This window comes from Alligator mississippiensis, chromosome 3 (genome assembly GCF_030867095.1).
Source record: "Alligator mississippiensis isolate rAllMis1 chromosome 3, rAllMis1, whole genome shotgun sequence".
Classification (NCBI taxonomy): Eukaryota; Metazoa; Chordata; order Crocodylia; family Alligatoridae; genus Alligator; species Alligator mississippiensis.
Genome location: NC_081826.1, coordinates 276,817,032 through 276,838,228, shown reverse-complemented (window position 1 = coordinate 276,838,228; position 21,197 = coordinate 276,817,032). Strand labels below are relative to the sequence as shown.

At 43.5% G+C, this 21,197-nt stretch overlaps 1 protein-coding gene across 2 annotated transcripts in view; it reads right to left on the bottom strand.

Annotated features, from left to right (window-relative positions):
• Positions 1 to 243: 243 nt before the first annotated feature.
• C9 (complement C9) overlaps positions 244 to 21,197 on the bottom strand; it is a 36,290-nt gene continuing 15,336 nt past the window's right edge. Inside the window, exons 5-12 of one of the 2 annotated variants that reach the window (XM_014594005.3) lie at positions 18,900 to 19,038; positions 13,769 to 13,984; positions 12,041 to 12,281; positions 8,548 to 8,676; positions 7,288 to 7,466; positions 6,893 to 7,121; positions 3,837 to 4,023; positions 244 to 417 (exon numbers count right to left, since the gene is read on the bottom strand). In XM_014594005.3, the coding sequence (XP_014449491.1) occupies positions 3,857 to 4,023; positions 6,893 to 7,121; positions 7,288 to 7,466; positions 8,548 to 8,676; positions 12,041 to 12,281; positions 13,769 to 13,984; positions 18,900 to 19,038 (1,300 nt within the window). In that variant the 3' untranslated portion in view covers positions 244 to 417; positions 3,837 to 3,856. Of the gene's footprint in view, positions 418 to 3,836; positions 4,024 to 6,887; positions 7,122 to 7,287; positions 7,467 to 8,547; positions 8,677 to 12,040; positions 12,282 to 13,768; positions 13,985 to 18,899; positions 19,039 to 21,197 lie in introns of those variants that run through there. The other variant, XM_019496137.2, reaches the window with a different exon arrangement.

Sequence of the window (21,197 nt, the reverse complement as noted above, 5' to 3'; positions counted from 1 at the left end):
GGGCATGTTGTAGGCAGGTAAGAGCTACACATTAAACCCTCTTGAGCTGCACGTGGCCCACTGGCTGCAAGTTGGACAGCTTTGGCCTAAGGAAACAGTAGGTCAATATAAACACAAAAGACTGTAAAGGATGGAAGTCACTCTGCCTCTGCTTTGGGAGAATCAGGTAGTATCTATTCTAACGCTAGAGAAAAATATATTTAGAAAAGTAAAAAAACATTGAACTCAGATTATACCAGCTCATATCCTTAAACATGTTTATTTTATCTTATTTGGTTTTGATTACAAATCATTCAAGCTGCAGGCACTCATGAAGCATACATCTGGATAGTCCTTTGCTGCCTTCTCTGCCAGCTGGATGCAACATTTGTAGTTTTGAGTTTGTGCACATCTGAGTATTGTTTTCATAGCAATCACCTTTCAAAAGAAAATTAGGTCATTTCTTGTAGATAATGACTATTAATATGCTAATATTAGCATAACTTTATGTAGCATTTATAATATAAATGGATAATATACCTATATAGCTCTATCTTTCAAGTGGGTTAATATTGGCCTGAATTATCAGGAACATGGTCTAAAGGTGCCTCAACTAAGTTTCTAATTGAATAATGGAAATAAGAAATGAGCTTTAGAAGATCTGGACACCTAGTACTTGCAGTGACTGCAGCTAAAATCATGGGTGCTCAGCACTTCTGACATTTCCAGCCTTAAATACATTTTACCTTTTAATTAAACAGAAATGCAGTAGAAACCACCCCTGAATAGGTAGATTGTGCATAACATTTCCCTTCATTGCTGTTATTTCCCTGGCCAGTGGTGAACCGAGGGAATAAATAAAGCAGATCTTGTGATGCTAGTCATTTAAGATTGCTTAGACGGAGAGGAGACAAGGTGATGAATGAAGCAGATTGTAGCTCCCCAGTTCAGGTCAGCGTGTCTCCTTGCAACTACTAATTTACACCACTGGCATAAATCCTTGCACTAGTGGATGACTGGCACACCCTGGGCTCCCTTTAGACATGACTGTTTCTTTCCAAGGCCTGCTTACACCTTGAGACTAACATGTCCCTTCCATAACAAAGTTAAACAATCACAAACTGCTGGAAGACTGTTTTAGATTGGACATAAGAAAATACTTGTTTATTGTCCGAGTCTCCAGAGCCTGGAATAGACTCCCTGCAGAAGTGGTGCAAGCACCTACTCTGGATATGTTCAAGAAATGTTTGGATGCTCACTTTGCTGGGGTCATTGGTCCCAACTGACTTCCTGCCCTTTGGGCAGGGGCTGGACCCAATGATCTTTCGAGGTCCCTTCCAGCCCTAACGTCTATGAAGTCACCTTACATTGCAGTTCGGAGGTGGTGGAAACAGTCTTAACACAGAAAACAGTTTGGCTGCCTTTGCCCATGGACACTTCTCCTAGCCCACCTGACTACACATATCAAGGACAATAAAAAGTCCTTTTTTAGATATGTGAGGAGTCGGAAGAAAAGCAAGGGTAACATTGGACCCCTGCTAAACCAAATGGGACAACAGACAGCCAACTCCCAGGAAAAAGCTAATCTGCTTAATGGGTAAATTTGTGTTGGTTTTTCATCAACTTCAAGGGTCCGCCTTGCCTAGCAAGCTGAGGGACAGCCAGGGTGAGGGTGAAATTATACCCAGCACTGGTGTAGACCTTGTAAAGGAACACCTCAAGAGGCTGGACACCTTCAAATCAGCAGGTCCTGACAGATTGCACCCCAGAGTACTTAAGGAGCTGGCAGGAGTCATAGCCCAACCACTGGCCAAGATTTTCAAAAACTCTTGGCGCTCAGGTGAAGTACCTGAAGATTGGAAGAAGGCCAATGTGGTGCCCATCTTCAAGAAAGGGAGGAAAGTAGATCCAGGGAACTACAGGCCAATCAGCTTGACCTCAGTCCCTGGTAAGATTCTGGAAAAAATCAAAGAGTCCATTCTTAACAAGCTGGCTGATGTCAGCATCCTGAGGGACAGCCAGCATGGGTTTGTTGTAGGTAGGTCTTGCCTGACCAATCTCATCTCCTTCTATGACCAGGGGACATATCACCTGGGCAAGGGAGAAGAGATTGACATCATATATCTGGACTTCAAAAAAGCCTTTGATCTGGTGTCCCCTGATCTCCTCTTGGAAAAACTGGCCAACTGTGGTGTCAGCTACATCACAGTCCAACGGCTGGAGAATTGGCTCTGAGACTGAACGCAGAGAGTGGTGGTCGATGGAAGCAAATCATCATGGCACTCCGTGACCAGTGGTGTCCCCCAAGGCTCCGTCCTTGGACCTGTTCTCTTCAACGTCTTTATCAATGATGTGGATACAGGTGTCAGAAGTGGACTGGCCAAATCTGCCGATGACACCAAACTTTGGGGTAAAGCGTCCACTCTGGAGGATAGGCTGGTGATGCAGGGTGATTTGGATAGGCTGAAAAAGTGGGCAGATACAAACCTGATGACTTTCAATACTGACAAATGCAAGGTACTCCACCTTGGAAAAAAAAACCCTGCAGCATGCTTATAGGCTCAGCAGTGCTATGCTCGCTAGCACCAAGGACGAAAGGGCTTGGAGGTCATGACTGACCACAAGATGAGCATGAGCCACCAATGTGATGTCACAGCTGGTAAAGCAAACCAAACTCTGGCTTGCATCCATAGATGCTTCTTAAGTAAATCTCAGGATGTCATCCTCCTGCTGTACTTGGCCTTGGTGAGGACACATCTGGAGTACTGCATCCAATTTTCAGCTCCACAATTCAGGAAGGATGTGGAGAAGCTTGAGAGAGTCCAGAGGAGAGCCATGTGCATGATCAGAAGGCAAGAGAATAGGCCTTATGAAGAGATGCTGAAAGCCATGGGACTCTTCAGCCTGGAAAAGCACAGGCTCAGGGAACACCTGGTGGCAGCCTATAAGTACATCAGGGTTGTGCATCAGGATCTGGGGGAACATCTGTTCACCAGAACGCCCCATGGGATGACAAGAACCAACTGTCACAAACTCCTCCAAGACCATTTTAGGCTGGACATAAGGAAAAATTTCCAAGCCCCCAAGGCCTGGAATAGGCTCCCTCCAGAGGTGGTGCAAGCACCTACTCTGGACTCCTTTAAGAAGCGTTTGGACGTGTATCTTGCTGGGATCCTTTGACCCTAGCTGGCTTCCTGCTCCTGAGGCAGGGGGCTGAACTCGATTTTCTGAGGTCCCTTCCAGCCCCAATGTCTATGAAATCTATTCTCCACTGACTGTTACCAGCTCATTTAGGGCCAATTTGCACAGTTTATATTATGGATTGGAGAACCATAGATTTTTTTTTTACAATTTTGGTAGTTTTTGAAGATTCTTTTCCTGATAGGCAAATGCATACATCACAGCGATTCTACTTCCTTTAAGTTGAAAGAACAATTAAATGCCCCCCTATACAGTGCTGATTGGAAACTATAGGAAGCCTCTGCCCAAAACAATAGTGGACAAGGCTGATCAGAAGCTAAGCCATGTTGGTGGAGAGGTTCCCATGGACCTGATTATGAGCACAGGAGCTGAAGGATGCTGGGACAAGTGGTACATTTAATGCAGAAAGTATTGCAAGGAAGAAGAAAGGGAGCACAGCAGTTGTGAGGATGGCACTGAGATGGAGGAGGGAAACCAGCTTCCTAGGGTCAGCCAGCCAGCTAGAAAGAAGGAAACTGCCTGTTGTTTGAATGGAAGAATATACATTCAGAGCATCAATAACTCCTCCTGAGAGAATCAAACTTTCAAGGCTCCATATGTTAGTTAAGGGGCTTAAGAGCCAGCAATTATAGTTCTATCACACAGAGCCTACTAACCCATTTTTAAACTGGTACGACTATAGTTCTTCAGCACAGAAGCTTGTTTCGATACTTTCACCTTCGCATTGCTTGCCTCCAGGGCCCGGTTCGGGATTATTACATTGACGCGTTCGAGTATGTTCTCCTCGCACGCAGGGGGACCAGGCAGTCCAGCAGCTCCAGCCTCCATTAGTGACTTGCTTAGCTGTCATAGGAAACCAAACCTGAATTAGTTCTGCACAGGTGTAACTAGTTGGAATGTAGTAGTAAACTATGTTAATGATGCATAAGATAGAGCAGAATTCATCTCCTGCTCTGGTGACTCTCCAGAACCAAATGATTGTCACTGCCTTCCTTTCTCCCATACATGCACACATTGAGTTGACTCTGAACACCCATGAGGCCAATGATCCAAAAGCATAGCTCTCTATTTAGATGCCTAAACATTACAGTCTGAGCCCCACTTGAGACACTTGTTCATTAAACACCTGGCTACCATAGCACAGCATATGGAAGTGCTGTTTTTACACAGTCACTTTTCATGGTAAAGCTACATTTAGCAAATCATCATTTTTGCTTCAGGTTCTTTTTCTCCATTGGACTCCATGTCCACCCTATTGCAGTGGGGGAGGGGGCAACTTTGGCAGGTATGCCAGAAATTAAACCTTGTGCCTTCCCTGAGTGCCTCTCTGATCCTCTTCCTCTGCCCAATCTGCTACTCTGTTTTTTGTCCCCTGTCCTCTCCCCGATCTTTTGCATCTCACATAGAGATGTTCTCCATGCAACTTGTAGGAGTGTGCCACAGACTGGCCACTCTTACCCTATTGCAAACTGGCAGAGCACCATTGATATCTTGCGCTACTATTGCATACACCAGTTAAAAACACCTAGCCACTAGTGTAGCGACACCAGTACAACTCCCTAATATAGATCCCATTTATACCAGTGCAGCTTGATTCCCACTGGCACAGAGTAGCATACTTTAAAACTGGGTAAGCTGTACTGTTGAAACCATACAGCACTGATGTAACTTGTGTCTGTGTTGGGACTCTATGCTGGTGCAACTATACCAATAGCTAAAACCCAGCGTAAATAATGCCTTCATATAAACAGATATGATTCCTTCTGGATTTGTATTTGTCCTTGCAATTGCTACTTTATTGCAAATGCTGAGGCTATGTGCTTAATTATCCAGTTCTTGAGTGTTTGACAAAATGGAACAGAAAAACATGGTGTGGCAAACGTGTTACAGGTATGGTAGAACATCAGGGGAAGTTTGTTTTTCTCTGCTTTCTCATGTGCAGTGTTCCCTCTAAGCTGCATGGCTGTGCAGGCACACTCATACCGGAGTACCTCATACACTAGGCATACCTGCATGGCCGCGCATGCCATGCAGCTCAGAGGGAATGCTGCTCATGTGTGAATAGGGATCAAGAAAACTGGCAGCTGGGCTGGGGCAGAGTAGAGACTCCATGAAACAGAGATCCAATAAATTGGTCATCATGGCCGTGTGTAGATAAAACAAGAGGCGTGTGTACACGACACTTTAAAGTGGTCTAAATGGTTTTGTATCACTTTAATGGTGTTGGTGTTTGCACATGGTGGCATATTGCACATTAATTCCAGCTGCTGTAGGAAATTTGGCAGCGTAATGCACCTTAAATGACTTGGGTTCTAGTTTGATGACCTTACAGCTAAGTGCGGCTCAGGGGCTCTGTGTGGTTCAGGGGCTCTGCAGGAAGCCTTGTAAGCAGCCTGGCAGCAGCCCGGAAAAAACAGCTCCACTCAAGAAAAGTGGCAAACCTGATCTCCCCACCCACGCACTGCGTGCCTGCCTGAGCTGCGTGGGGGCCTGGAGCTTCCTTCCACGGCTCCAGTGCCCACCAGGACTGCCCAAGCTGGGTGCTGCCTGGCGGGGGGGGGGCCTGCAGCTGCCGCGGATGGAAGCACCAGCCCCCCTGCAGCCCAGGGACCACTCTGCCTGCTGGTAGCTTGCCCTCCCCTCCAGAGAGGTAGGTAAGTCAGTGGGGTGTGTGCATCACATGGGGGTTTAATTAGGCCTAAATTGAAGCAGTGTTTTTTAAAACCCACCGCTTCAATTTAGGGCCCCCCATTTCATCTACATATGCCCCATAAAACTTAAGCATATGCAAGCACCAGGCTTTTGCAGAGGAACAGAGGTAAACCCAGTTAGTAACATGAAAAAGGAACTCTTACCAGAACCTGGATCACTGCCCTGGTTCTATGGAATTGCTTCTCCAAAATGTTATTCACCTCAATTATTTCAGTGTAAGTGAATTTTTGGATGCCTTTACAAGGCGCGCTAGTGGATGTAGGTGAAACGAAGACTTGTAATGAATCTCATACCTTCATAATGGATGCAGATAACCTGGAGAGGGTCCAGAGAAGGGCAACTCGTATAGTCAAGGGCCTGCAGACCAAGCCCTACGAGGAGAGACTAGAGAAACTGGACCTTTTCAGCCTCCGCAAGAGAAGGTTGAGAGGCGACCTTGTGGCTGCCTTTAAGTTCATCACGGGGGCACAGAAGGGAATAGGTGAGGATTTATTCACCAAGGCGCCCCCAGGGGTTACAAGAAACAATGGCCACAAGCTAGTAGAGAGCAGATTTAGATTGGACATTAGGAAGAACTTCTTCACAGTTCGAGTGGCCAAGGTCTGGAACGGGCTCCCAAGGGAGGTGGTGCTCTCCCCTACCCTGGGGGTCTTCAAGAGGAGGTTAGATGAGTATCTAGCTGGGGTCATCTAGACCCAGCACTCTTTCCTGCTTATGCAGGGGGTCGGACTCGATGATCTATTAAGGTCCCTTCCGACCCTAACATCTATGAATCTATGAATCTATAATTTATCATGAAAAACTCACTGGCTAAAATTAACTTCTATGTCTTATACCCAGCGAAATAGGCCAGAAGCATGTATAAGAATGTTCTGTGATATCTAAAAAAGGATTTAAGGGCAGTGTCCCATTTCATTTAGGTAAAGTCCAGACTTTCAAAGCACTCTATTGCATGCCAATTTATATCTGCTGAGAACATGGTGCTCCACTATCTACTAACCTTCACTTTCTTTTCCTTTGGCAATCTGGCAGGCAATTCCCTTAAAATAGCTGGAGCACATACAGATGCACTCTCCGTCTATCACCACCAAAGTGCCACCATTTTGGCAAGGCTCGCATTTGCACACACTATGTTCAGTCACATAGTCCTCAATTGCTCTTTCCAAATTTTGTTTCTTCGTATGCGCATCTCTCATCTTAACTGGAACAAGCGTATGGATTGGAGATGGCTGTGGAGAAAAAAAAGCCCATAATATTTTTTTCCTACAATTATATCCAAATCTTTTTTCCCTACAAAATTTTAGACCACTTGCCTGAAAAAAGGGCTAAAATCTGCCACAGGTGGTTTAAGATGAAGATTTTGTAATGTATTCAGCCTAGAAGAAATCTCCTTACCCTCTGTTGTATCACCACTGGAGCATCCACCAGTGAGGTGGCCCACTGCAGGTAATCCTGTATATCAACCACTTGGGCTCCTCTCAGTAGCATTTCTTTTATCTTAACTGAAAAATCAATCTTCCCTCCATCAACAAAAGAAAGGACATCATCAATCACTGCATCATGTTTTTTCTCCACTGCAAAATGACAGAGAAAATACTAGATGTTTAAAGTTCATTGATGCACAGGTGATTGCATCCTAGCCCTGTTAGCCCATCTCCCTGTAAATGAAAAGATGGAAGGCCCTATCAATGTATTAAGAGATATTAGTGATCATTTCAATTCTTTGATAATTCCCTAATACTGGAGAAAAAAATGTAATCTTGTAAATGTCGCAGCTGCTTAAAATAAAAAATAGAAGAAAGGGAAATATATGGTACAACTGAGGGTATATACCAAATCCCACAGCAATTGGCAGAGCACTTGTTATTTGAGTAGTCAGTTTATTATCTGATGTGGTTGAGAGAAATACAACGCTTAGATTGGCAGGGATCTTGCAGTTAAGGTTTGAGGTGCTGGAACAGGGCACTGTGGAAAGCCTGCAATATCTGCTTCTCCTGTGCTTGGGCGTGAATCTTTCTTTCTCTGCTTTTTGTGAATACTATATTAAACTGAGACACTAGACTGTGGACAGACATTACATTTATAGTGCTACATATACCCTTGTAGTGCTGCAGAAAGTGGGTGCACAGATGTGCACCCCCACGGCACTACAGATATGAATGGTGTGCGCCCCTGGTGGCTGGGGGGGGGGAGGGGGGCATGGCTGCGCCAGCTGCAGCAGCCTGGCGGTGGTGAGTGGGTAGCTCCCACAAATGCGGCCGACACTGCTGGTAGTGGGGGGTGGCAAGCGCCAACCATGGGTTGGCAACCACTCACCACTGCCCACTGATTGCTGGCAGCTTTCCCGATGGAGAGGACAGGCTGTCAGTGACTGGGTTCATAGACAGGTTTCCATGAGGGGCAGAGGTGTGGCGGGGAGCAGAGGAGCAACCCCCTTAGCTGGAAAGCACACCGTTGTGGCAGCTTTGTAATGCTTCATTTTGTAATGCTCATAACGCTATGTTGTTATAGTGTTGCAAAGTTTGTAGCAGAACAAGTATTCATGTCTGTCCAAGGCCCCTGGCAGCTTTAAAAAAGGAGAAAAAGTCAATATAATCTTCCTTTAAGGAAAAGACTTTTCAGCTTGGGGCAGGTACAAAATAAAGATATACTTACATGTTGAAGTTATGGTGATGTTTTCACATTTACCACCTTTAATTTTTAATTGGTAATCCAAATCTTTTGATACTAAACTGGTATCTAAATGATAGCCAAGACATTTCTTTACATCTTCTACATGGATGCCTGCAAATGGAGTTAATGAGGAGATCATTGAAGGAAAAGTCACCTTTTTTTTAGTAACTGAAAGGCAAAACTAATTCATGTGTGTTTTCCTCTTGGAGGCTAAATTTCAACACTGTTGAAAAGTTTTGCTTCCTCCTTCCCTCCTATTTCCTCACCTTCACCATGTATTCAGTGCACTTCATGTCCCTTGAGTGGCTACACTGTGACATAGGAGTAGGCTGCTGTATGGCAATCAGGAAAATTGGAATTATCTGTAGACTGATTTCTATTTCCCTTTCTTTACTTTCAGCTTCTTAAACAACTGGTGTTTCCTGCTACCTATAACTTTTCTTTTTGGAAGGATGATCTTTTCCTTCTTTGCTCTGGGTAATTGCTTCTTTCACTACAGTTTATCAGTACTTATTTTATATGTATTCTCTCTCTCAAGCCTCTCAATCTGTTCCTTCCCATATCACCCAGTCTTAACCAAGTTGTTCCTGGAAAAGGCTCCTCTTTTATACCATAAAGTTCATGTAATTCCACTCATCTATTACACGAGTGTCAAAAATCTGTCTTGCAGGCCAGATTCAGTCTGTAGAGCTCTATTATCTGGTCTGTGGTGCTGTATCTTGGCATAAGCCTATATTCTGCATATGGTGCGTATTGGATTGGCCTTGCACATGATGCAGGCAGGGCACAGGACTGGTTTGAGACACATGTGGTGTATGGGGCCAGTCCAGGGGGGGCACCTGTGGTGCGAAACTGGTCAGGGAGGCATGCCACATGTGCCTAGACCAGACCAGTCCCACACCCTGGATCCAGCATGTGGGGTCAGTTCTTTGCCACTGATCCCAGCCTGTGAATTGACCCCATATCAGCCTGGAGGGCCTGGTGAGTTTGGCACCCTTGATTTATTCCATCATTTCCATCTATTCTTTTCAGTTCATCTGAAATCATTGATCTGATCTTGCAGCACAGCTGTCAATGGGCATTTTCCTCATACTTTTTAGTCTCTAGACTTACCTAGAAAGTAAACACAATATCAGAATATTCTTGCGTTTTGCTTATTTCTTATACTAAAATTGGCACTTCAATTTTCTTTCCCCATGATCTTCAGTATTTTCATGAGCATTACTTTTTTTTCCCCAGTTTATATCAGAACAATCAGTTAAGAACATAAGAACTGCCATTTACTGAGTCAGATCATGGGTCCATTTGGCCCAGTATCATATCACACAATGGCAGAGAGTGGGTGCTGAAAAGGAGAGTGACCTGGGTATGACTAGAGATTTTGCAATTGTTCCTCTCTCACTTGTAGCCTCCAGCATTTAGGGTCTAGAAAGTTCTGATTCATAGCCTGTACTCTTAATTCCCATGCTCAGTAGCTACTGATTCACCTTTCCTCCCAAAATTTGTCCAGTCTCATTTTGAATCTGGCTAAATTGTCAACTTCTGCAGCTTCTGGTGGGGATGAATTCTACACTTTAATTATGAGCTGTATGAGAAAGAACTTCAATTTGTTAATTTTAGCAAATGAGCTACTAGTTTCATTTTGTCCCCTAGTTCTTGTATTGTGAAAGATAGCAAATAACACTCCTATTTACTTTTTCTTCACCATTTAGTATTTTGTAAACCCTTATCATATCTTCCTCACATATCTCTTTTCTAAGATGAACAGGCCTAGTCTTTTCAGTCTCTCTTCATATGTAAGCCCCTCCATACCACTAATCAGCCTTGCCCTGCTATGTACCTTCTCTAGTTCTTCTATATCATTTTTGAGATATGGGGACTTGGACAGAGTATTCAAGGTATGGACAAACCATGAATTTATAAAGGAGTATAATGACAACTTCCATTTTGTTCACAATTCCCTTAATAATTCTTAACGTTTTGTTTGCTTTGCTGATGGCTGCTGAGCACTGCACTGTTGTTTCTAGCAAATTGTCCACATTGACTCTGAGATCTCTTTCCTGTGTAAAGCCCATCATAGTATAAGTAACATTTGGATTATTTTTGCCTTTATTCATCACAAAAACACACATCTCAGACCTGCATGTGAGGAAAGATGAAGTTACTATGTTTGTATTTTAAACCCTGTGGCTAGACAAAAGTTACACATAAACTGCTTTAAGTGGCCAGAAATTGGTTTAAACCTGTAACAGAACATAAGTTCAGTGCACATAAACTAGTTTAAAAATGGTTGAAACTGGTTTAAAATAAATCTGGTTGAATTTAGTATCATACTTAACTGATTTGTGTCGAACTGGTTTATGCAATGTCTGCCCCGGTTTAAGTTAAATCTGTCTCTCAGCATCCCAGCATACATTCTAGCCCTGGGCTGGGCTGTTCTGTCTGCTCCAGCAGATGAGGGTTGCAGGAGTAGGGGGGCAGGGACTGCTGGCTGTGACTGTGGACTACAAGTCCCAGAGGCACCTGGAAGCAGGCCCTGCCTATGCCTGGTAGCAGGAAGAGTCCTGCTATTGTGAGTCTGGACAGCAAATCCCAGAGACTTTGGGGGCACCAGGAAGAGGAAGTGAACACACAGCTCATGCGGGCTATGTACCAGGGAGCTGTGCTCTAGTGCCCCTGGATTCTGGCCTGAGCCACTGCAGGCATGTGGCTGCATCTCCTGAATCACAAGTAAATGTGTGTCTAGTTGTTTCTCAGTTTAATCTCTGTAGTTTAGACTAACCTACAAAGACTAAATTGATTCAGCCTCTGGCTTTTTGACTGTCTGTACTTAGCCTGTAAGGAAGGCTCCAACATTAATGTAAAGGTACTGAAAATAGTTCACCATACTTCAGTGTTGTATATGGTTTCAGTCAGGCTCTTAATTTTCCCACTTACATCATCTATATCATTTATATCATCTTACATCCATTCTGGGTAATGGGCACAAGGAAATCAATTGACAAGTTGCCCAAGTAAGGCTCATCCAGTATTAAAATGTGGGATTCTTTCTGAGCCAGACAACACGGCCTCCAATCTACTACTAGTTCCTTAAATAGTTTTAAAATAAAATATTTTCACAGATTATTGATTTCCATTGGATCATCTTAAAAATATAGCTGTAAAGTTAATGAGGCCAGATCGAAATCTTAATGAAAGACATTTCATTCTGGAGTGACTCCATGATACCAGTGAATATTGTGGTGTAACAGATATTAGTTTGGGATCAGGGCTTTATTTTGAAAACGATTGACTAAAGTACTACACTTGCAATGAAATGCACAATATAGGAAGATTCCTGGCTCATACACTGCTCCGTGACCTCAGTCAGGCTCCAGCTAAACACAAGGGTTTGTCTTTCACACATTACTTTACAGGACTGAAAGCCTAACTATTCCTGATCAATGTGTTACAGATAGAGCAATAAAATGCATACCTTTTAAATTCATGGCATAATTATCCAACACATATACGAGTTCATATTTTCCTCCCACAGTCCCAGAGACAGCGTAGTGAGTTCCATAATTTTCTAGAAATCTAAAATATTCCCCTTTGTCATATTCAACTGGCAGAAAATTTAAATCATCAAGGAAAGCATCTGTTAGACGAACATCACGACTACGCATTTGAAATCTTCCTAGTTGTACTTTTCCTTTTACAAGCAGAAAGGTTTGGTTCTGAATTCATGAGCAATGAGAAAACAAGAGATTAATTATCCATTCGGGGGGTATAGTATAAAAGATGCAATCAGATATATTTTATTTAAAAAGATATTCAGAACTAGTCTTAATAATATAGCATTTTAGGACATGATGGACAACCTTGATTAGACATAATAAGAAGTCTCCTAAAACTTCACCTAAAATTTAAATGGAAGTAGTAACAAGATAACTTTAGTTATTTTCCATTTTTGCAAAACTCTCCACTTCCTGATTTCAGCAAATTAGGTCTTTTGTGTCCCTCTGTTTCCTGATACCAACTGCTTTTTCTTTTCTTGTCTTTCCATACTGCCCCTCTAAAATCCTTTCCTGACCTAATTTTGCAACATACAGAAATAGTTCGAGCTAGTTTACCAGATAATGGGATCTGTTTTTCTCACCACTATTGTCAATTGGATTTTGGCCACTAGGTACAACAAGGAACAGGATTAAAACCTTCCTCATATGAGCTTCTAGTTCCTTGCTGTTCTTAAATGAAGCATGTGGCTCAATTTAACATAAATCATGTAATGGGCACAAATTAGGCCAACATTCCCTCTATGGAAAACAATGCAAATCATGTGAATTGCACATTCTACTTTAGCTTTACTATCAGATATATTTATTACCATGATCATAACTTATGCTGCTGCTGCTATCCCTAATGAGAAAACTCATATCACAACCTAAGCAAAGATCTATGTGTTGTCTCTCTCAAAACTGAAAGATAGGGGCATTTAGAGCCACATACAGATGTTACATTTTTACCAGGATTGGTGCTCTCCTGGAAAAAATGACAAGTGTACACATATCCATTCAATTTCTCTTGGGGGAAACATGCTCCATCTGGTGTCAGCCTGGAAGATCTACCTTGCAAGAGAAACTTTCTTGCAAGAATGAACCATGGTATGCTCCCCTCCCTGTCTGGCTGGGGAGGTGAACAGCAAGGCAATGCTCTCCGTGCTTCCCCAGAACAAGGAGTGCCCGGTAGGTCTGGGAAGGGACTGGCACAGCAGGGCAAAGCCCTCTAACCCACTTCCTGAAATGGGGTCCTTGGTCTGAGAAGTCAGTGGATTTGCCTGGATGCTCCCTTTGCTCTGCTCCCAGCAACCAGGAACAGAGTGAAAGAACAGCTAATCCTTGTTCCCAGGGTCCGTCATCCTTGTAATTGCCAACATATTTTCATTCTCATGTGCTGGGAAAGCAGTAAGCATTCTGAACAGCATGGAAGACAAGACTTCCTATATTCCTGTGGCACATTAATCTTTGTTCCAGTGGTGGCAAACTTTTTCAGGGGCAGGCCAGATCAACCTGGTTCGGTTCTGAGGTGAGCTGATGATTCTGACCTACCCCTATTTCTCCCCATCTGCTGCAGTACAGACAAAATCCTACCCAATCACACTGCTTGTCCAGGGCAAGGGTGAAGATCATCCCTGGCTCTGTGGGCTAGATTCTATTGAGCTTACCCTTTCTTGGTCATAATGCAGGATAGAATGAAAACTTCCTTCCGCAGAATATTTGTAGCCACTAGAAAAATTCAAAGCTTCTTTTGTTTTTTCTGTAGGTTTCAATTTCAAAACCATTCCATACTCAAAATATTCTTGTTTTGTTTTGAGAACCTCTTTGAACACCTCTACTCGATCATGGTAGGACTCAGTTGTGAAACTCTTGTCTGCTCTTGTCTTAGAGAGTACAAAAAGACAGAATTATTTTTACAGAAACACAAAAATTTGAAACTTGTCACCATTGGGTACTAATATTGTATGATTTGTTTATTTAAATCTTATTACTAATATTATTAAAAATATTCTATACACAACTGGTGCTGCTGGGAACACAGAAGATGAAAATCCAGGAATTCATGGGTTTGTATGTCATTTGGATCCAACCTTTAGCAAACAGAATAACATTAAATCCAAAGGCAACAGAAAAAAACATGTGTATTGATCAGCATTATCATTCCCCCAAAATATTAATGAGGATTGATAAAAATGTTCTATCTATAATTGTTGAGATAGACAATTATCTTTTTCAGTATAATGAAGTTTCTCCTGAAGGCTGTGCTCTCCTTGGAATATTTCAGTTTCTCATTGAAAAAATAAATGCCTGAAACTCAGACAGAAGTTACACACAAAACAGTTTAAGTGATCGGAAACTGGTTTAAACCTATAACAGAACAGAAGTTCAGTGTACATAAACCAGTTTCAAAATGGCAGAAACTGGTTTAAGATAAGCCTGGCTGAATGTAGTATCAGATTTAACTGAAGTCAAGCCAGTTTATGAAACTTCTGTCCCAGACCCCTTCCTGGTTCAAGTTAAATCAGAGTCCCCCAGCATACCAGCATGCTTTGCAGCTCTTACCTGAGCTGTGCTGTCTGCTCCAAAGAGCAGGGCTGGCCCTACCCCTCTGCTCTTTATCCAGGGCAGGGGCAGTGCCATGGCTAGATGCCAGCCTGGCATGGCCCTCTAAGACAAAGGGGGCAGGGAGCAAGTATATTCTCCCCTCCCTCCTCTCCCCTCACCCCCTGAAGGACCCCAGCTAGGGTCTGCCTGGCTGGGGCAGAGCAGCCCCTCAGGGCCCCTCTTGTCTTGCCACTCTAGCACCAGGAGTGGGGGCATGGCCAGATGCTGACCAGGCATAGCTCCCAGGGAAGGGGTTTATTCCCTGCTCCCTCATTTCTCCTACCGGGGGACTGCAGCCAGGGTCTGCCAGCCTTGGCCACCGCCTCTGCCGCTCACCCCCATGCAGGCTGAGCGCTCCCTGACAGGGGCTGCTGTGCCTGGCTGGAGTCCCCAGTGGAACAGGGGAGAGAGGGGGAAGAAACCCCCTTCCCATCACCTTCACCTGGCCACACCCCCTACCCTGCCTCTGGAGTGGCAAGGGCAGGGGGACCCTGACAGGCAGCAGCCCCAATCACGGTGTTCTGGGGAGCTCAAGCCTCTTCCTGGTGGGGGAGCTTCTCTGAGGGTAGAAGTGGGGCAGGCAGAGCTGCCACAGCCTGCATGGGGTGATTGGTAGCAGTGGTGGGGCTGGGAGAGGTGGCTACAGGGGTGGCAGGGGCTAAGTGACAGCAGTGCTAGGTGGGCTTGGGGAGCTATGATCACCCCTAAATTCACTTTAGCCCCCATAGTCACCCCTCCCAGTGTTGCTGCCACCACTGCTCACCCTGCACAGGCCGTGGCAGCTTTGCCCACCCTGCTGCCACCCACAGTGCACCCCCCCCACCAGGAAGAGATTTGTGCTCCCTGGGACACCTTGACAGCCCCCTCCCAACCCCTTTGCCACTTCAGCATGGGGCTGAGGCTGGGGCTGCAGGGCTTAGCTGGGTGGGCTTATAGCACTGCTGAGGGTGGGTGTAGAGGGGCTTGGCTGGAACAGGCTGCAGGGGCAGGGCCCTTCCCAGTGGGCTGTGGCTTGGGCTGGGACCACTAGAACTGTATGTCCAGTTTGCTCCCAGCTTCCCACACCTAGGCTGGTAGGGCTGTCACCTAACCCCCGTGGTGAGCAAGGTTTTCCCCTTTTCTCCTCCTCCTCCCCTCCCCAGCCACGGGGTGAGGGTGGGGGCATCAACCCTTTGGTGCCAGAGCAAGGGGCAGGGTCTGGCCATGCTCTCCCCCCTCTGAAAAGCCTGGCAAGAGCTGCTTCTCTCCTTCCCCTCCAGGCACACCACAGCTGAGGTTCCTGCAGGCTAGGGTGGGGGTTTAAACCCCTCCCTAGTCATACTCAGGCCTGCCAGGGCCTGGCCATGCCCCCCCCTCAGCTCAGCACTGACAAAGGGAAAGGAGGGCTCACATTAGCACCCCATGGATTCTAGCCTGAGCCACTGTAGACACGTGGCCTCATTTTTAGAATCAATAATGAATGTCCATTAACGTGCTTGCCAGTTCAATCTATGCAGGTTAGACTAACTTGCAAAGATTGAATCAGTTTAGGCTCAGGCTTTTTGAACGTCTGTACTTAGCCAAAGTGTTTGATTCCTATTCTGGCTCCAGTGCCCAGCAGGAGTTATATTTTTATCCTCTCATGTGCCAGGCCTTCTTTCTAGGCTGTGTTCCTTATCCTGATTATATCTATTATGGCTCACTGTGGCCAGGGACTTCCATGGTGAAACCACCTACCCTCACCATAAGGAGAGACTTTACAGCATCACAGGGATATAGCTCCAAATGGAAGCCTAGTCTATAAAGGAAAATCAAATCATGAGGCAGCCAGAGGGTACAAAGCAACATTTTTTAACTTAAATATTTAGGATTTTGGTAGGAAAAAAAAATTCAGAATTCATTTATTTTCCTGGACAGTTTTTTCAATTGCACCTTGGTTTTGACTCCTCTACAAAACAAGAAAAAACCCCTGAAGCATGGGCTTCTCAAAATGAAAGGATGAATAATTTTTATCTGTAGTTCATGATTTTTGAGTGCTTCAATGTTTATGTTCAAATATACGTGCTTTAAAGGGGATTTAGTATTAAAGAAAATGCCAAACAGTCTATGAAAAGTAGATTCTTTTAAGTGGCTTCAAGTTGTTCACACATCCACCATATCACTAGTCACTTGAAACACTTGGCCAAAATTCTCCAAAGTGGAAGGAAGTGCTTGGATTTTACTCTGACAACATAATGTGGAATTACACATCATGCTTATGGTGAACACGATTCATGAAATTTAGAAAAATATTGCACCAAGTTTCACACAACTGCATAAGAATTTACCCTTGTGTCACAAATTTGGCAGTTGTTATGATTTTTCTCTTTTCAATTCTCTTTTCCCAGTCTCTGGAAATGGCTTTTAATACATATTTCATAAAATAAGCATTAGTCAGCAGCAAAAAATAAGTGGATTACTTTATTTCAAGTAGGCAATTTAAAAGATTTTTAGTTTAGTAAGTTAATTCATTTTCACATAGCTCTAATGCGAACAGCAAAGTTTTTCTTATGGTGATACTGTTTATTGTACCAACTATGTAGTTGGGACAGAGTTAGACATGGCATATCTTCATCAGGCCCCTTGCACTGGAAAGCTTGTCTAACTCTATCCCAACTACATAGCAGTCTAATAAAAGATAACACCCCAAGAAATCCTTTCCTTGCATAATTTATGGACTATGAGTTTTACACTAATATGTGTATCAGCCTGTTAAAAAAATAAAAATAAACCTGCAATGACTGTTGTTTTCTTTTTGTTTTAGTGGGTGCAAAGTCTCTGCCTGTAGCACCAGGAAAGTAATTTGGATATGTCAACAGTCCCATTATATTTAGGAGATAATTAACAGCAACTTCCTTCTAGAATGCAGACAGGAGATGCTAAGGGGTCTTTAACCTCTGAAATGAAGCAGAATTCTTATTTTGTTTTCTTTGATCATAGGTTTACAGCTTCTTAAAAATGTTTTTATTACTAAATAAATATTTAGAGCATGGTAGTGTTTTAGCAAATTATACAATTTTGGCAACAAACTGCTAGAACAAATACCTACCCTCCTGGTAATACTTTGCCAGATTTACTCATTTTGAGGTAGTTCTCTGCTGTTTTAAAATTATCATAGTTCCACTGAAGTCAATGACAGTTTACAATGGACCTGAGGTAACTTTCCACTGAGTAGTTCAATCTCAGGACACAATCTGCACCATAAATTATATGAATTTGATTTATACAATAACCACACCAATATTGCAACAGAATATAAAGCAGGAAAAAGTGTTGGTGGCTCTGGATCTCTTTAGAGAAGGCTGACTTTACATCTGAAGCCTTTGAGAGCAGAGGCACTTGTCTTCTCTTTATTTTTTTCAGTGGTAATAGCAATATGATACACCAAGGGGAAAATGGATTCATATCTTATAGCTACTTAGTTATTAAACTGTTTCTTTTGGAATAGTTAGAAAAACAGGCAACTTTTATTATTTTCAAGACTTCCTTATTGAAATGTTCAAAGTTTACCTCTAAGTGATCTTCCGCTTGCGTAGGTGCAGAAAACTTTAAATAAAGATAGTAATTCTCATTAAATCACAGAGGCAAAGATTTCTAAAATCTCTGAAGTTAATGGGACTTTGAAATCCAAATCTTCCATATAAGTTTGAGAATCCTAGCCTGACTCTCTAGAAGTTTTAACTCTTCTAATTATATTGACAGAAAAGATAATTCTGTGGTTAAGGAACCTAAGGGGGACTTAGAAAATTTGGATGCAGTCCCTGATTTTGCTAGAGATTTGTGTGTGTGACCCTGAGAAAGTCATTTACTCTTGCAGTGCCTCAATTCCCCATCCATAAAATAGAGTTAATCATACACCCTTCTTCCCATCTGTTATCTGTCTCATCTGTTTAGACTGTAAATTTGTGGAAGAAACTTAGGACATACTATTAGGAAACTAAGTGACATACTGTCACTTAGTATGCATAGACATAGCACTGAACTCAATGGGAATTCACCTGGGGTCTCCACGCACTGTTATTAATGCAAACAATAATATAACCTTCTCCCATCTGGATTCTGCCTTGAGCTTGCTACAGAAGACTTGTTACTGCTTAATTTAAAGGAAATGTTCACCTTCCCAAGGGGCTGTCAAAACTCAGTTGAACACATCCTAATTTTTACAGAAAGACTTACATCATAATTAAGTACAGCAACATTCCACGGCTTGCGGTAATATGTCTTTGTATTTCCATCACGCACTCTTTCACAAAGGCCATTAAAATACTCGTTTTCAAATGGGCTGGCCATTGGCTGCATCCCTAGAATATTGATTCTGAAGGGAAAATACAAATATGTTGATTTTTATTTTTTAGAAGATGATGTATGGTTGCTTTTTATTATTATGAACCACGGAAGTCAAATATGTTAAAAATATATGTAGCACAAGAAAACAGTACTAAAATCAGTTGAGATGCAGGAGTCAGAGGACCTGTCTCATTTGCATTGTCTCGAAGGTTCTTTTTAGAAAGGGCTAAGGGGTGGTTTCTGTTGCTGTATCCAATTTAGTGTCATGGTCCACCTCAGAGCAGCTGGATTTCAGGTGGATGGTGTGTTTCACATGATATTTATTTTGTAAGGAATGTCAAGGCTGCTCTAAATATGGAATGGAAACTCTGTTTATAGCATAAATCTAAAGTATAATTATGAGGTGACATAGTTAAATGGCTGAGGGCAACTGGTTTGGCCTCAAGAAAGCCACTTTTTTCCACCTCTCTGGCTGGTTGAAAAGGGAAAAATGCCTCACCTTTCTGTGCCTTGCCTTTTCCATCTGTGAAACAGAGACCAAGACACATCCCTGCTAATGTATGGTGGGGGTGGGGTGGGGAGAATCTATGGATAAAAAGTGTATGCATGAATAAGGGAGAGGTATTGAAAGTAAAAGCTGGTAGGACCTATGGACTGAAAACAGCCACAAAATAAACACTTGCTTCTCACAACTAGCCCTTTTTATGGGTTCAAAATAAGGAGACATTTTAAAAAATGCGCTTCTATCCTTCTTGTGTATTAAGAAACAAAATCATAGGAATTAAGAACATTTCACGCATGAATAGGACAGGACCCATTCAACACAGATACACAGTACAGGTGTGTGAAGCAGGCCCTATCCGATTTGGATTTGGATTCAGCTTGAATCAGGTACAATGATTCAGTTCATTGATTTGGATCACTGTACCTGATTTGATTCAGCCAAATCCAAATCTGAAGGTTTGACGCTGATTTGGACATTCAGCGATTTGGAGACAGACACAGCTTTAAAAGTTTTTTCTACATACCTTGAGGTACAAGCATGGCTCATGATTGCTGCAATGCTGGGGTGCATGGAGTGTCCCACAGGAGAGCTGGGGGGCCCTCCATATGCTCAACAGAGAACTTGGAAGTGGACTGGGAGTACTTTGGGTCCACTTCCGCGTCTGCCAAGGAGTGCACTGGCGGGTCCCACTGCATCTCCCTGGCTCGGCAATTGGCTGCAAGGGGACCCTGGGTGCCCTCCCCCCCCGACCCAGGAGGCACCAGTCACTGAGCTGGGTGGGCGTGGAGGGTGGGGGGAGGGAGGTTATCCAGCAGACTTGGAAGTGGACCAGAAGTGCTTCTGGTCCACTTCTGGGTCTGCTGCTAATTACACAGGGGAGCCCCCCGGATGCTTCTGTGAGACGCTCCATGTGCCCCAGCATCACAGTGTTCATGAGCTCCTGCTACCTAGAGATACATAGAAAAAACATTTAAACCTTTCTCTATGTCCGAATCTCCAAATCTTTCCAAATCAACTTGGAGTGTTCCAATTCGATTCAGAGAGATTAAAGGGTCCTTTGATTTGATTTGGATTTGGAGATTTGGCCACCAAATTGGGCCAAATCTCCACCAAATTGAATCGGGGACCAAAGCTTCACACAGCCCTAATACACAGCCCATGGTTTCTCTTCCCAAAGAATTAGGTGCTTAGGCATTCTCTCATGAAGAAGAGAGAATGTTAAACACTGGAAAGTTAGCAGATTAATTTTATAGCTTCATAGATCTAGTAAGAATGTGAAAAAAAATACATAAAACCAGAGGTGGTTAGGCCTGTTAGTTTGAAGTCAGACAGAAGGTAGGAAAGAATGGCACCTAGAGACTAACAGGTTTGATGACATCTTAATCGGGTGCTGAAGGAATTGGCCAGTGTCATAGCTCAGCTGTTGGCACAGCTGTTTGAGCACTCATGGTGCTCTGGCCAGGTCCCTGAGGACTGGAAAAGGGCCAGCGTGGTGCCCATTTTTAAGAAGGGGAGAAGGGATGAGCTGGGTAATGTTAGGCCAGCCAGTCTTACCACTATCCTTGGGAAAACACTGGAAAAAATCATTAAAGAGCACATTTGTGAAGGCCCAGCAGTGGAAATGATGCTGAAAGGAAACCAGCATGGGTTCATCACAAGTAGATCCTGCCTGACAAACCTTA